Source organism: Callithrix jacchus, chromosome 7 (assembly GCF_049354715.1).
Source record: "Callithrix jacchus isolate 240 chromosome 7, calJac240_pri, whole genome shotgun sequence".
Lineage (NCBI taxonomy): Eukaryota > Metazoa > Chordata > Mammalia > Primates > Cebidae > Callithrix > Callithrix jacchus.
Window position 1 is genome coordinate 28,206,956 of NC_133508.1, and position 15,411 is coordinate 28,222,366.

Sequence of the window (15,411 nt, forward strand, 5' to 3'; positions counted from 1 at the left end):
TTTTAAAAAATTCTTGAGGTTTTTACATTTCTACCTCTATGTATTATTCTAAATAGGCTATGAGACAACAAATTTGGAGAAAAGATATGAATGTGGCAGTCTTGGGAAAAGTATATCAAAAATTCTTTGGGCTTTGGAAAGCAGGAGGATAGTCTATACTTTTTTTTTTTTTGAGATGGCAGTGGTGCGATTTCAGCTCACTACAACTTTCACCTCCCAGGTTCAAGCAATTCTCCTGCCTTAGCCTCCCAGCTTGAACTACAGGCATGAACCACCGCACCTGGTCCATCTATGCTTTTATAGTTGGTATAAACAATATGATTAGAAAGACTCTAGAAACTTTTTTTTCCTCAGAAAAATTGTTCATCCTACAGTAAATATTTTTTTCTCTTTTATCTAAACTTTTATTTTCATTTCAGGGATGCATGCACAGGTTTGTTATATAGGTAAATTACATGTCATGGGGGTTTGGCGTACAGATTATTTTGTTACCCAGATAATAAGCACGGTATGTGATAGGTAGTTTTTTAATCCTCACCCTCCTCCCACCCTCCACCTTCAAGTAGGCCCTGGAGTCTATTGTTTCCTTCATTGTGTCAATGTGAACTCAGTGTTTGCTTCCCACTTATAAGTGAGAACATGTGGTATTTGGTTTTCTATCCCAGCATTAATTTGCTTAGGGTAATGATCTCCAGCTCTATCCATGTTGCTACAAAAACATGATAGCAAAATTAAAATGGACAAATGAGACCTAATTAAACTAAAGAGAGCTTCTGCACAGCAAAAGAAACTATCCACAGAGTAAACAGATAAACCCACAGAATGGGGGAAAATATATGCAAACTATGCATCTGACAAAAGTCTCACATCCATGATCTTTAAGGAACTTAAGTTAACAAGCCAAAACTCAATAACCCCATTAAATAGTGGTCAAAGGACATGAACAGATACTTCTCAAAAGAAGACATACACATGGCCAGCAAGCATATTAGAAAATGCTGAAGATCAGTGATCATTGGAGAAGTGCAAATCAAAACCACTAGGAGATACCACCTCACATCAGTCAGAACGGCTACTATGAAAACGTCAAACAATAACAGATACTGGCAAGGTTGCGGAGAAAAAGGAAAGCTTGTACACTGCTGGTAGAAATGCAAATTAGTTCAGCCATTTGGGAAGCAGATTGAATATTTCTCAAAGAACTTAAACCAATTAACATTTGACCCAGCAATCCCATTGTTAGATATATACCTAAAGGAATATAAATCATTCTGCCATAAAGATACATGCCTGCATATGTTTATTGCAGCAATATTCACAGTAGCAAAGACATAGAATCAACCTAAATGCCCAAGAATGGTAGACTGGATAAGAAAATGTACATATACACCATGAAGTACTATGCAGCCATAAAAATGAATGAGATCATACAATAAATATCAGTGAGATCCTATTACATTCAAGGCATTGCAACACATCGAGAGGTGCAAAATATCTAGTTGTCCAACTTTTAGCAATGCTGAGTTTAGTCATTTGATTATGCTGCTGACCACCAGATCTTTCCATTGTAAAGATGTCATTTTTTTCTTTTCATTGTATAACAATCTGTGGGGTCATATTACATTACCCTGAGAAAGTCCTGTTTCAACAGTCATTCCCTACTTTAAGTTTTAGCATCCGTTAATTATCTTTTTCCTAAAATAATTATTTTATTTGGAGTTGTAAAATAGTGATTTTTCTAATTCTGTTCATCTTCTCAATTTGTTAGTTGGCATTATTCTATGAAGAAGAGCTTTTCTTTCATTAGCTAGAGCTCAGTTAGAGTTCCTCCATAAAGGCAGAATAAATGTTTACCTGTTCCCTTTAATGACCAATTTGTGGTTATCTCCTCTGTAGGCAAGGGAGAAACATAGCATTTACATTTCATATATATATGTGTGTGTGTGTGTGTGTGTGTGTGTGTGTGTGTGTGTGTGTGTGATATATATATATATTATATATAATACTATGTTATATATTATTATATATGTGATATATATATCATATAATATGTAATATGTAATTATATGATATATAATTACATATTGTATATTATATATATCACACACATACATATATACATATATAGCACATACATTATATATGTGTGTGTTTTTATATATATAACACATACATATATAAATAATGTGCATATATATATTTATACATATATATTTATATATGTATGTATGTGTTACATATTCATTTATACAGTTGACCCTTGAATAACATGGATTTGAACTGTGCAGGACCATTTATGCGTGGATTTTCCTTCATCTCTGCCACCCCTGAGACAGCAAAGCCAACACCTCTTCTTCCTCCTCTTCCTCAGCCTGCTCAATGTGAAGACAACCAAGATGAAGACCTTTATGATGATTCAGTTGCACTTAATGAACTATTTTTTTCTTCCTTAGGATTTTCTTAATGATATTTATTTTCCTCTAGCTTACATTATTGTAAGAAATCAGTATATAACACACAAAATATGTGCTAATTGCTTATGTTATTGCTAAGGCTTCTTTCTGGTCAACAGTAGGCTATTAGAAGCTAAGTTTTGGGGAGGCTAAAAGTTATGATTTTCAAATTCATGGAGGGTTAGCATCTCTAACTCCTATGTTGTTCAAGAGACAGCTCTAGGGAGAAAAAAACTAGAAACAAACAAATCTACAACCATGATTGAAAATGTTCACACCCCTTTCTCAGAAGTTGATAAAATAAAATTTAAAAACTGGTAAAGATAGAAAAGACTGAAAAACACACTTAACCAACTTGACTTAATCAACATTTTAAAAGCATTGCATGCAACTACTGCAAAATACACATTTTTTTCTCTCAGTGCAAATGGAATATTGACAAATACAGACCAGATGACTGAGTCATAAGCCAAATATGAAAGAACTGAAATCACATATAATATGATCCCTACCTTGTGGTTTTAAACTACAAATCAATAACAATATGGGATCTGGAAAATAACCAGTTTTGGAAATTAAGCAGCACTTGTAAATAACCTCTGGGTCCAAGGTAAATCACACAAAAAATAGAAACTATTTTGAATTAAATAAAAATGAAAACATGACTTATATTTGTGGGATGAGGCTAAAACAGTGCTTAGAGAAAAGTGTATACCTTTAAATAATTATATAAGAAAAGAATTTGCCTATAATACCAATGAACACAGCTTTTATGTTAAGAAGCTAGAAAAAGAAGCAAAAGTTAAACACAAATAAGTACAATAAATAAAATAATAAAAATAAAGGCTGATATTAATGAAATACAGAATAGACAAAAATAAAGAAAATAAAGTCAAAAGTTGGTTTGTTTGAAAGATGAATAAAAATGGTAAACCACTAAAGAAAGGTTGGCAAACTTTTCTTTTCTTTTTTTTAATCTGTAAAGGTCCAGATAGTAAATATTTTAGGCTTTGTAGGTAACATATAAACTCTACTGTATAGTCTTCCTTGTTTTTTGTTTTTTTGGGGGGGGTTAGTTATATTGCATAGACTTGTTTGTTTTGTGAAACCAATTGAAAATATAAAAATCATTTTTAGTTCACAGATTATTTTTTAATGGATCACGGTCCTCCCATAATTGAGATTGATGGAGAGAGAGAAAAATGAGAATTTCTATGATTACAAAATCTACAAAGATTAAAAGAATAATATAATGAATAATATAAGGATATTACAAATAATTTTAGGCTAATAAATAAAATAAAATGAACATATTTGAGAAACACGAATTACCAAAATTGACCCACGAGGGAATAGAAAACCTGCATAGTGCCATATCTTTAAAGAAATTGAATTTGTAATTTTAAAAACCAATTAAACAGGGATCCTTTTCACAAAGAAAATTCCAAACCTAGATAATTTTGCTAAGTGAATTATATCAATATTTAAGAAAAAATAATCCCTCACGAACTCTATCAGAAAACAAAGAGAAAAAGTAGTTTCTCAACTTGTCTTATAAGGCCGGCATAACCCTGATACTAACACTTGACAAAGATATTACAAGGAAAGAAAACTACAAACCAATATATCTCATGAACATAAACACAAAATATAAAATACTAGCAAGATGAATGCAAGAATGCAAGAATTCATGAAAAAGGTAATACAAGATGATCAGAGTGATTTATCCAAGGAATGGAAGGTTGGCTCATACTTTCAAAACAAATCACAGTAAGTCACTTTATTAATAGAATAAAAGAAAAATCATCTGATCACCTCAATAGATATACAAAGCATCATATACAATTAAAAAAAAATCCATTTTTTATTAAAATACAACTCTCACAGCAAACTAGGAATAGAAGGAAACTTTTCCAATCTGATAAAGCATCTACAAAAATCTACCACTAACATCGCACTTAACAGTGAAAAATTGAATGATTTTTCCCCAAGATTAGGTACAGAACATGTATATTTGCACTCATTTGATTGTAACAGAGGTCTTGGCCTGCTTAATAAAGAACACACACAAAAGAAATAATAGGCATAAGGATTGTGGGGCAAAGTAAACTGTCATTATTTGCACATTATGTAATTCTACACATAGAAAACCCTATGGTATCTACAAAAAATTATTAGAAAAAATAAAGTTAGCAAGTTTGCCAGCAAACATAAAGGTATATTTAAATATACAAAAGTATATTCAAAAATTAATTACATATCAATTACTTGTAATAAACAACTGGAAAAAATAAAAAATAATTATCAATCATAAAACCATAAATAAGTAGATAACTAGAAAAAGCATACTGTAAAATGTGCAATAGTCTACATTGCAACTATAAGGTATTACTGAGAGAAATGTAAGACCCAAATAAATGGTTATACATACCTTATTAACGGATTGGCAGTCTCAGTATCATTGAGATTTCCATTTTCCTTAAATTAGTTCAGAAATAGACCCATTCATTTATAGTCAATTGAATTGCAACTGAGATACCAAGATAATGAAATGAAAAATAGTTTTCAAAAAATGATACTGGGACAAATGGATACTGTATGAAAAAATCAATTTTGACCCCCTTTCATTCCATACTGAAAAACTAGTTTGATCACAGACAGGACAGAAACCCACGAACCTTAAAGGACAACTGAAAAATTAACCTTCCTCAGTTTAAAGATTTCTGCTCAAAAGGCCGTCTTAATACTTATTGGGAACAATTACTCCACAGTACATATATCTAATAATGCATATGTATTCAGAATAGGTAAAGTACATCAACAAAAGAGAAACAATCCAATTAAAAAGGGCAAAAGACTTTAACAGGCCACAGAACAATATATACAAATATGAAAAGTCACTCAATACCATTAATTACTGGAAAATGAAAATGAAATCTACAATGACCTACCATTTCATCCTATTAGAATGACTCAATTAAAAAATAAAAGACTGACTACACTAAGTATTGGCACTGGTAGGAGTGTAAAATTATACAATCCCTTTTGTGTACTATTTGAAAGTTTCTAGTAGAGTTAAACACATATTCTATGATGACTTGAAAATTCCAATGCAAGATATACAATACTAATCTAGTGAGGGAATAAAAAAGTGGTTGCTTAGAGTGGGCATGAAAATTGATTGAAACATAACATAAGTAAACTTTCCTGGATGATGGACATGTTTTACAATTACTTTTGGCTGCTGGTTATATGGCTGTATACAATTGTGAAAACTCACCAAACTAAACAATTAAGTGTAAAAATAACCCATAATTTAGAACAAAAACGTCAGACAAAACACTCTATACTTTCATTCAGATACATTCCAAGTAGAAACAAAACGAAGCTATAGTTTATAGGGATGCATTCTCAAAATTATGAAAATGGAGCAGGGTCCTAATTACCATAAAAGGCAAAAAAGAAGCTATCCCCAGAGTAAAAAGAGGTGGCATTGAGTGGGCTGTGAGGACCGATGGCCGGGGGGTTTATAATAATGACAGTATTCTACTTCCTGATTTGGATGGCAGTTACATAAGTGTTTCCCTTCGAATAATTTAATAATGTGTTAATTTTCATTATGCACTTTCCTTTATGAATATTTTACAAATAAAAAAATGTGAAGGCTTTTTACTTTATTGTGAACACACATATACAAATATGTGCTCTCACAGTAAATAGTACTGAGAAACCCATTCTTTCAGCTCTTAATATGAGTGCATATCACAACTGGCTGGAGGAGATACAGAATGTGGAAAAACAAAACCCACATAATCCTCAAATTAAAAAATCCTAAGAGGCTGTTTTAAAATGAGAAAACCAAGATTCAGAAGATTAAATGATTCACATAATTACTCTCCATTGACATTTTTATATATGCTTGTAAAAGTATGCAGATGAAAAACAAAAATGAAAATGTGAGAGAAAAGAAAAATGTTCTTGTTGATATAAACAAATAAAACATATAGTCTATTTTATGTTTTGCATAAACCCTGAAAGGTCACAAAGACTGGTTCTGTGGCAAAATAAATACCTGAGAAGCCACAGAGAGATGAAATCTCTTCTGTATACAAACAAGTATGGCTGTACTTTTTTTCCCTCTTTTTACAAAGAAAAATAAACCCAATGTAAAAACTGAAAAAAAAGTATGTAAATGCAACATAATTATGTTTAAACCACAGAAGAGAGGAAATTTAGAGTTACAGATTCCATGGTAAGTTTTAATTCTATCCTTGTGTATATGAAAGAGTCTTTCATTACACAATCACATAACACTAGGCCATGTAACAATCAGTCCAACGAATGTTTACTTTACAACGTGTGGAAGGAAAATATTTTATAAGAGAAATTGTAGGAAATTAGTATATTATTTATGTAAATTGTTAGGTAATGCTTCTTAGAATCCTGGGCATTTGCAAAATATTAATAAAAATACCTGTTCCTTAATATCCTTGATCTAAAGAACATTAAATTTGGAGGATAGCTTAAGCCCAGGAGTTAAGCTGCAGTGACCCCTCATCATGCCACTGCACTTTAGCCTAGGTAACAGAGTGAGACCCCACCTCCAATGAGAAAAAAAAAGGAACATGAAATTTATAGGCAGGCACTTACTTATGCTGAAAGCAAAACTTTAAATTTTAAGGCTATTTTGGAGTATTGGAAAATTTAGAGCATTAGACTTTTAGTATGTTTTGAATCATGTATACCGGGTAATTTGTATAAAAAAATAGTAGAGACTGAGTAACTCATGAAGTTCCATGAATTCAAATAATTTAAAAAACCCACAACAGTCCTTATCAGTCTTGGAGTTTGCTGGTATTCCTGACAACTCATATATCTATATATAAATATATAAATGAATTTTTTTTAAAAAAAGAAGGAATGAATTACTTATCCTGCCTTATTCGTATGAGTTGTATTTCAGCTTAACAAACAGCAATTAATTCTGAGATAAACCTAGCAAAATTATTACATTACAAAGATAAAGAAAACATCCCCAGACCAAAAAAGAAATCAAGTAATTTACAAAGGCAAAATAATTAGATTAGACTTTTCAAAAACATGTTATGAAGCAAGGCAATGGAGCAGTATTTTTCTTTTTAATTTAATGAAAGAATGTGGGAATCAAGAATTTTAGGCCAGGCACGGTGGCTCATGTCTGCAATCCTAGTACTTTGGGAGGCCAAGGAGTCTGGATCATTTGAGCTCAGGGGCTTGAGACCAGCATGGGCAACGGGGCAAAACCCTGTCTCTATAAAAACTACAAAAAGTAGCTGGGCTGGGTGGCATGAGCCTGTAGTCTCAGCTACTTGGTAGGCTGAGGTGGGAGGATCACTCAAGCTCAGGAGGTTGAAGCTGCAGTTCCACTGCATTCCAGCCTGGGTGACAGAGTGAGGCTCTGACAAAAAAAATAGGAAAAGAAACAACAATAATAAAAGAACTTTATATCTAGCAAGGTTGTCCATTGAGCATTTTGGGAAAGTTTTAACATGTAAGAATTTAGGGAATTCTGCACCCATGAGTGCTTTTTGAAGATTCTCCTAGAGGGTGAGCTCCAAACTAAAAGAAGACTATAGAACATAAGCTAATTGAATCATAAGTACATAGATCATATAGACAAATATATATGTAACTGTTGATCTATGTTTGAAACAAAGGCAGGGTCAATGGTGGAATAATAATGTTTGATGTTATGTAAAACAAAACAGAAATAGTGCACTTTAAAATTGGGAGGAAAAGAGAGAAAAAGAAAAATAGAATGATCCCATTGATTTTCATACAGGCAATAGGTGAGAATGAAAAGAAATCAACAAAAACCGAGAAACTAAATAGTGAATGGGCTGGGCATGGTGGCTCATGCCTATAATCCCAGCACTTTGGAAGGCTGAGGTGAGTGGATCACTTGAGGTCAGGAGTTCAAGACCACTCTGGCCAACATGGTGAAACCCTTTCTCTACTTAGCTGGGCATGGTGGCAAGTGCCTGTAATCCCAGCTAGAATGGTGACTGAGGCAGAAGAATCATTTGAATCCAGGAGGGAGAGGTTACAGTAAGCCAAGATCACACTTTGCACTCCAGCCTGGGTGACAAAGGGAGACTCTGTTTCAAAAAAAAAAAAGGAAAAGGAAAAAAAATTAAAAATGCAAACCTTTCTAAAGAACAGGAAATTAAAGAGCAAGCAATAAAAAAATTAAGGAACAAAGACTGCAAATCTTATAGCAAAATATAATTATAAAATATGACATCATTGAAACTAAACATTATTCATATCAATGAATGTGAATAGGTTTAATTCACCAAAATAAAAACTATATTTTTAATTGGCTCACAAAGCAAGACCCAATTTATATACTGCGTGCAAGGGCATATCTAAAACAATGCAATTCAGAAAGACTAAAAAGGGGTAGATTGTGATATACAAGCAAATGGAAACAATAAGAAAGCAGGGATAAAGATTCTGTTATCAGACAAAGTAGATATCAAGCCAAAACACATTAAACATGACCAAGAACAGCCCTTGAAATATCTAAAGCCATAATTTATAACCATTAGAAACATTTATGCACCAAATAGTACAGCACCTACTGCATAAGATGTAAAAAGACTTAGATAAAAGTGCACTAATAATAAGAATTTTTTAATACAGCAGTTAAAGCACAAAAAAGATCAAGTTCACACAAAATAATAAGATGAAAGACATAGATTATATAAAGAAGATCTAGAGAATAAACATCAAACTCTGCACTTTGTTGATAAAGAATCCCAAGCACTGGCAGGGCACGGTGGACTCACATCTGTAATCTCAGCGCTTTGAGAAGCCAAGGTGGGAGAATCACTTGAGGACAGGAGTTCAAGATTAGCCTGGACAATGGAGTAAGACTGCATCTCTACAAAAAATTTTAGAAATTAGCTGGATGTCGTGGCACACACCTGTAGTCTTAGCTACTTGGGAGGCTGAGGTGGTAGGATTGCTTGGTCCAGCAGTTCAAGGCTGCAGTAAGCTATGATTACACCACTGCATTCCAGGTGACAGAGAGAGATGCTGTCGAAACAAATGAATGAATGAAAGAAGAGAAAGAAAAGAAAGAAAAAGAAAAGAAACAAAAGAAAGAAAAGAGAATGACAGAAAGAGAAAAAAAAGAAAGAAAAGGTATCCCAGTACCCATAAAACACACACACACACACACATATATATATAGAGAGAGGAGAGAGAGAGAACAATATTATTTATTTAAGAACAATAGAACAAAATATTTATATATATATTTTTTGTTCTCTTGTTTTTAAATTGTCTTTTCTTCCTAATTAGACAATAAGGAGTAACACCAACACTTAAAATCCTTGTCTCTTCCCTTCATCAGTTCACAGTTCTTGCTAGGTGCTCAAAATACATTTGCTGAATAGGTGAGAAACAAGAAGACTATTATGAGAATGTGCCTGGAACTCTCTAGAAGCCTAGTTAGATAGATGTATAATACTTCCCTAGGAGACAGAGAAAAGTGTTGATTGAATAAAGGTTTCCCCCTGGGAAATTGATTACTATGTATTGTAAATCCTTCCAATATGCCCAACTTAGCCTTTCATCTCATATAAGGTAACATTTTGGCTCTGTAAGTCATGATTTAATAAATTTATGATTATTTATATGACACATTGTATTTTTTCATCATTTGTGCACATCAATTATAAATGATGACACTCTTCTGTGACCTCCCAAATGTTTTCCCTAACACTTATATAAAACTCTTTCCACTTCCAGGGCCACTTACATCATACTTTCAGGTTCTACTGCACAAGCACCAACCACTTTTGTAACATTCACAAGAAGAGCTTGGTTTATTCCAACAAGGAGGTTCACAAGTGGTTGAATGCCACCACATTTCCGGATAATGACTCGGTTTTCAAGTTCTTGGCAGCATTCTCCCAAGGCCCCAACCACATTCACAAGTACTTCTTCAGGCTGATCTGTTAAAAGTCCCACCAAGGTTTCAATGGCTTTATATTCCCGAAACCTAAGTTCATCATAAGAAAGACAGAGAGAGAATTGTGTTTTGTATAAGGTTAGCTAAAAATCACTAAACATTCATTCAATCCTTACAACAACCCAATGATGCAGATATTATTCAATCCCCATTATTGGATGGCTAATCTGAAGCTCGGTATATAGTAGAGCTGACGTCTACACCCAGCCATCTGCTCCAGACCTTCGCCATCAATCACCATGCAGTACAGTCTCTAAGAAAACCACAGCTTCTTCTAAATCTGAGTGTCCACTTTGCTAGGGCTTTTCCCCCTATCTTACAGAGACGACTTTACCTGAATGAAGTCTTCTAAATGTTTCATAAAGATAAATTATATGTTATATATTTTTGTTTTTAAACACATCAAATATGGCTCTATTGTACCTATTTGGGTTTAGTTGGTTTCTTAAAAGGAGTAGTAGCTTGTGCTACTTAGATTTTTATAAAAAGTCACTCTTGGTATCTTCCATATTAACCACTAATACATTTGAGCATCTCTCTTGTTATAAAATTTCACTCTGATATATATATATATGTATACACACACACACACATATATATATACATATATATGTGTATGCATATGTGTGCATATATACACACACATGTATGTATATATATACACACACAAATACACACACACACCCCCAAAGGAAGCATGCTACATAAAGGTAGATATTTGAAAATTACTAGTTTCTATACAGAACATTTTTCCCTTTCTAATACATTTCAGCACTATTAAGTACTATGATGCAGCTGAGATTTTAATTAAGATAAAAGTTCCATTAGCTGAGGTTACTTTTAAGCTAGCCATGACTTCACTTTGCCTTCTTTGTTAAGTAAACATTTGGTGTTAAATGGTCAAAGATGTGAATTTCTTGTTAAAGGCAATAATCAGATGGAGTCAAGGAGAAATTGCCTCAGAATACCCAACACTGAGAATGGAAACTCTTAAAAAATATGAAGAGATAGATTTGAAAATTAAGATAAATCAAATGATTGTAAAGTTTATAAATACTTTAAAATAAAATTCAACCATATTTTAAAATGACCACTCTTTAAAGAGTAACTGGTTAGTTGACATTTAGCTGATTCATCTTGTTTCTCTTTAGAAAAGAAAAAAGATTCCCACCTCTAAAGATTCCATGGGAAATCCACTCAATCACCTTGATAGGTCCCCATGGAAAATATCAGAGATATTTCTAATTCAAATGGCTGCCCATATGCAAATTAGAGAGATCATGTCAGCAAGCCTCTTAGTGCCACTGAGGCACAGAAAAAGTCATTACCAGGTAGTGGGCAATTTCTATTCTATTCTATCCTATCCTAAGAATCCCATCATTCAGCTAACTTCATCCAGAATGTACATCTACCACTAACATTAGAATCGACTCCTTACTAGAATGGCATTAAATGACAAGAAGGTGTTTCAGAAGCCATATCTTCATTTCAGAATATTGAGCTCCTTCTCTTACTTGGTCACATTCTCTTTGCTGATGGAACATTTCCATATTGCCCCTGTGACAGCGGCTAACCGTTCTTTATTGTCAGTCTTATTGAGTAGACTGGCCAAGGGTTTAAGTCCTCCATGCAGCCTAACGAGGTCTCGGGTTTCCTCATCTTCAGCACACTGCACAGAAAGTCAAATCAGAGGCTGTCGGTGATCAAGGAATATCAAGCTTTCAATGATTGCTAAAAAGGCTGCCATTCTAGTAGCTATGAAACTTCTTTCCAGAGAGATCATTTTCTGAAGGTGCCTCAAAGTAAAATATATTTCATCTCTCTACTGGTAGGTTTCTGACAGTATGTCTCTCTCCTTAAGTGGCTTTGGGAATAGATAGCAGTTTATACATACTTGGCAATTCTCCCAAACCAGTTTTGAAATAGCCTGGGCATCTCCTGAGGAAAAGGTCAGTGAGAAACCTACAACTCCACATGGAGGGATAGAGGATTTCTGCAGCGATGCAACTCAGAATTTTGGGGAAACGTAGAAGAGAAGACAGATTAGTGATAGGGATTTGGTCAGCTCTTCAATGGCCCCTGAAATCTAGAGACAAATGTATTTTCTTTCCTTTTCTTTTTTTTTTTTTTGAGACAGAGTCTCGCTCTGTTGACCAAGCTGGAGGGCAGTGGCATGATCATGGCTCACTACAACCTCCACCTCCTGGGTTCAAGTGATTAGAGACAAAGAATTTCTCCAAGTCTCCATGCCCAGAGCAGTGGATGATATCAATAGTACCTGACATTTTATTCAAATATGCTTATCCATGTTTGTGTCATCCTTTGAAATAAACCTTTACTGCACAGATGGTCTCAATGGATCATTCTTCCTGGGCTCTAGAGATGATACAGATGTATCATTAACAGATGATACAGTTAGCAGAGACTTGGCTATTACCCCAAGTGCACAGTTGTTTCTTGATGTCATGTGGTGTAGATATGTGTCATGCACCACCCATGGAGGCCATGGAAGAAATCCTCATCACAATGCACCACATAGGTACCTGCCATGTTTATCTTCTGCATGTGATTTTCAATTCTGGATTAGAGGCATCTTCTAAAAATGAATCCCTATTTCTAATCAACTCAATGGTTACTCCAGTGAGGCATATATACAAGTCAGGGCTATATACCATTGTTATGGGCCAAATTGTGTCCCCTCAAAATTTATATATGGAAGTTTTTTGTTTTTTAGATGGAGTCTGTCTGTTGCCCAGGCTAGAGTACACTGGCACAATCTCAGCTCACTGCAACCTCTACCTCCTGGGTTCCAGCGATTCTCATGCCTCCACCTCTGGAGTAGCTGGGATTACAAGTGTGCACCACCACACCCAGCTAATTGTTTTTGTATTTTTAGTAGAGACAGGGTTTTGCCATGTTGGCCAGGCTGTTCTCAAACTCCTGACTTCAGGTGATCCAGCCACCTTGGCCTCCCAAAATGCTGGGATTACAAGTGTGAGCCATTGCGCCCAGCCCATATATTGAAGTCTTAATTACCAGTGCCTCAGAATGTGACTGTATTTGGAGACAGAGCTTTTAAAGAGGTCATTCAGGCTAAATGACCTTTTAAAAATTACTTGGGAGGGCCCTGCTCCAACAGGACTGCAGTCCAAGAGGAGACGAGGACACCGGCGTACACCCAGGAGAGATGGTGGGAGGACGCAAGCTGAGGAGAGAGGCCTCAGAAGAAACTACCTCTAGTCTCAGAATTATAGTCTCCAGGGCTGCGAAGAAATAAATTTCAGCTGCTCAAGCCACCCAGTCTGTGGTATCTTGTTATGAAATGAATCCCTTGATCCTTTTGTTGTTGTTGTTGTTGGCTTGTTTGTTTTTGAGACAGAGTCTCACTGTCACCCAGGCTGGAGAGCAGTGATGCAATCTCGGCTCACTGCAACCTCCAACTCCCAGGTTCAAGCCATTCTCCTACCTAAGCCTCTTGAGTAGCAGAGATTACAGGCACATGCCACCATGCCCAGCTAATTTTTGTATTTTTAGTAGAGATGGGATTCACTATGTTGGCCAGGATCATCTTGAACCCCTGATCTCCAGTGATCTGCCTGCCTTGGCCTCTCAAAGGCATTACAGGTGTTGGGATTCCAGGTGTGAGCCACTGTGCCCGGCCCCTTGTATCTTTTTGACATACTCTCTGACTACACATCTTAAGTGCATTCCTCTAGCAAATCTTCTCTGATTAGGTAGAAGCTAATGTGCACAGTAACCAGCCATTCACTACCTTGTCAAGGCCATTTTTCTCCCTTTACCATTCTAATCTGTTTTCTGGTATACTATGAAATGTATAATACACAAAAAGTTAGTGTAGACTACAGTAAGTAAACCAGTAAAAAGATAAACCAGAAACACACACACACCCATTCCTCTGGCTAGTCTTGGTAGGAGATAAATGTCCCAAGGTTATTTGAACAGGATATATTAAAAGCAATATAGAAGCACCCATGTACTTATTTATCTACTTTATACTAAGTACGTGATTTTAGGAAACAAAGATGCATAAATGTCTTCTAGAAACAGTCACAGATGTCAAAGCAGGTTTCTCTGACCTATACAGCGTATCTCTCATTACCACCGGACAGTGGTTCTTAGACCTAACTGTGTATGAAAATCCAATACGGTACTTGTTAAAAATGCAGACTGGGTACAGTGGCTTATGCCTGAAATCCCAGCACTTTGGGAGGCTGAGGAGGGAGGACCACTTGAAGCCAGGAGTTCGAGACCAGCCTGGGCAGCATAGTGAGGCCACTGTCTCTGAAAAAACAAAAAAATAAAGAATATTAGCCAGGCATGGTGGTAAATGGCTGAAGTGCCAGCTTCTTGGGAGGCAGATATGCGAGGATCACTTCAGCCTGGGAGATTGCAGTTACAGTAAGCTATGATTGTGCCATTGTCCTCCAGCCTGGACAACAGAACAAGACCCTATCTCTAAAAAAAAAAAAAAAAAAAAAATTAAAAATTAAAATAAATAAATAAAATGCAGATTCCTGAGTCCCATTCTCACCGGAGGAAACCACATGGTTAGAAAACTGCCTTAAACAATGTGAGAAAGAGTGCCCACACCTGCTAGAGAGTTCATCGCACCTGGTAAATGGCCATGGCGCAGTGCTCCTGCAGCTGCTCGTTCTGACTACTTAGGTTCTTCACAAGGCTTTCAATGATCCTTCCTGCTTTGATTGCAGCCCGGTAGTTTTCCTAGGAATAAAAACCCACATATTTATGTGTCTAAGGCACAAATAGAAGTATCTGTTTACATTTATGAATAAACATGCTGAACAAACTTTCTTAGGAAATAATCACCCAAGTTCTAGCTTGACATATCCCCACATCAATAAGAGAATCGACTGAGTAATATATATGTATGTGTGTGTATATATACATATATATAGT

The 15,411-nt window shown here is 35.2% G+C and overlaps 1 protein-coding gene across 13 annotated transcripts in view; it reads right to left on the reverse strand.

Moving 5' to 3' along the window:
• The window catches only part of ODAD2 (outer dynein arm docking complex subunit 2), a 163,632-nt gene that overhangs the window by 77,280 nt on the left and 70,941 nt on the right, over positions 1-15,411 (reverse strand). For 12 of the 13 annotated variants that reach the window (XM_035306996.3, XM_035306998.3, XM_009000094.5 and 9 more), the window contains 3 exons: positions 15,106-15,216; positions 11,988-12,142; positions 10,261-10,503 (listed from right to left, as the gene is read on the reverse strand). In XM_035306996.3, the coding sequence (XP_035162887.1) occupies positions 10,261-10,503; positions 11,988-12,142; positions 15,106-15,216 (509 nt within the window). Of the gene's footprint in view, positions 1-4,218; positions 9,534-10,260; positions 10,504-11,987; positions 12,143-15,105; positions 15,217-15,411 lie in introns of those variants that run through there. The other variant, XM_054258550.2, reaches the window with a different exon arrangement.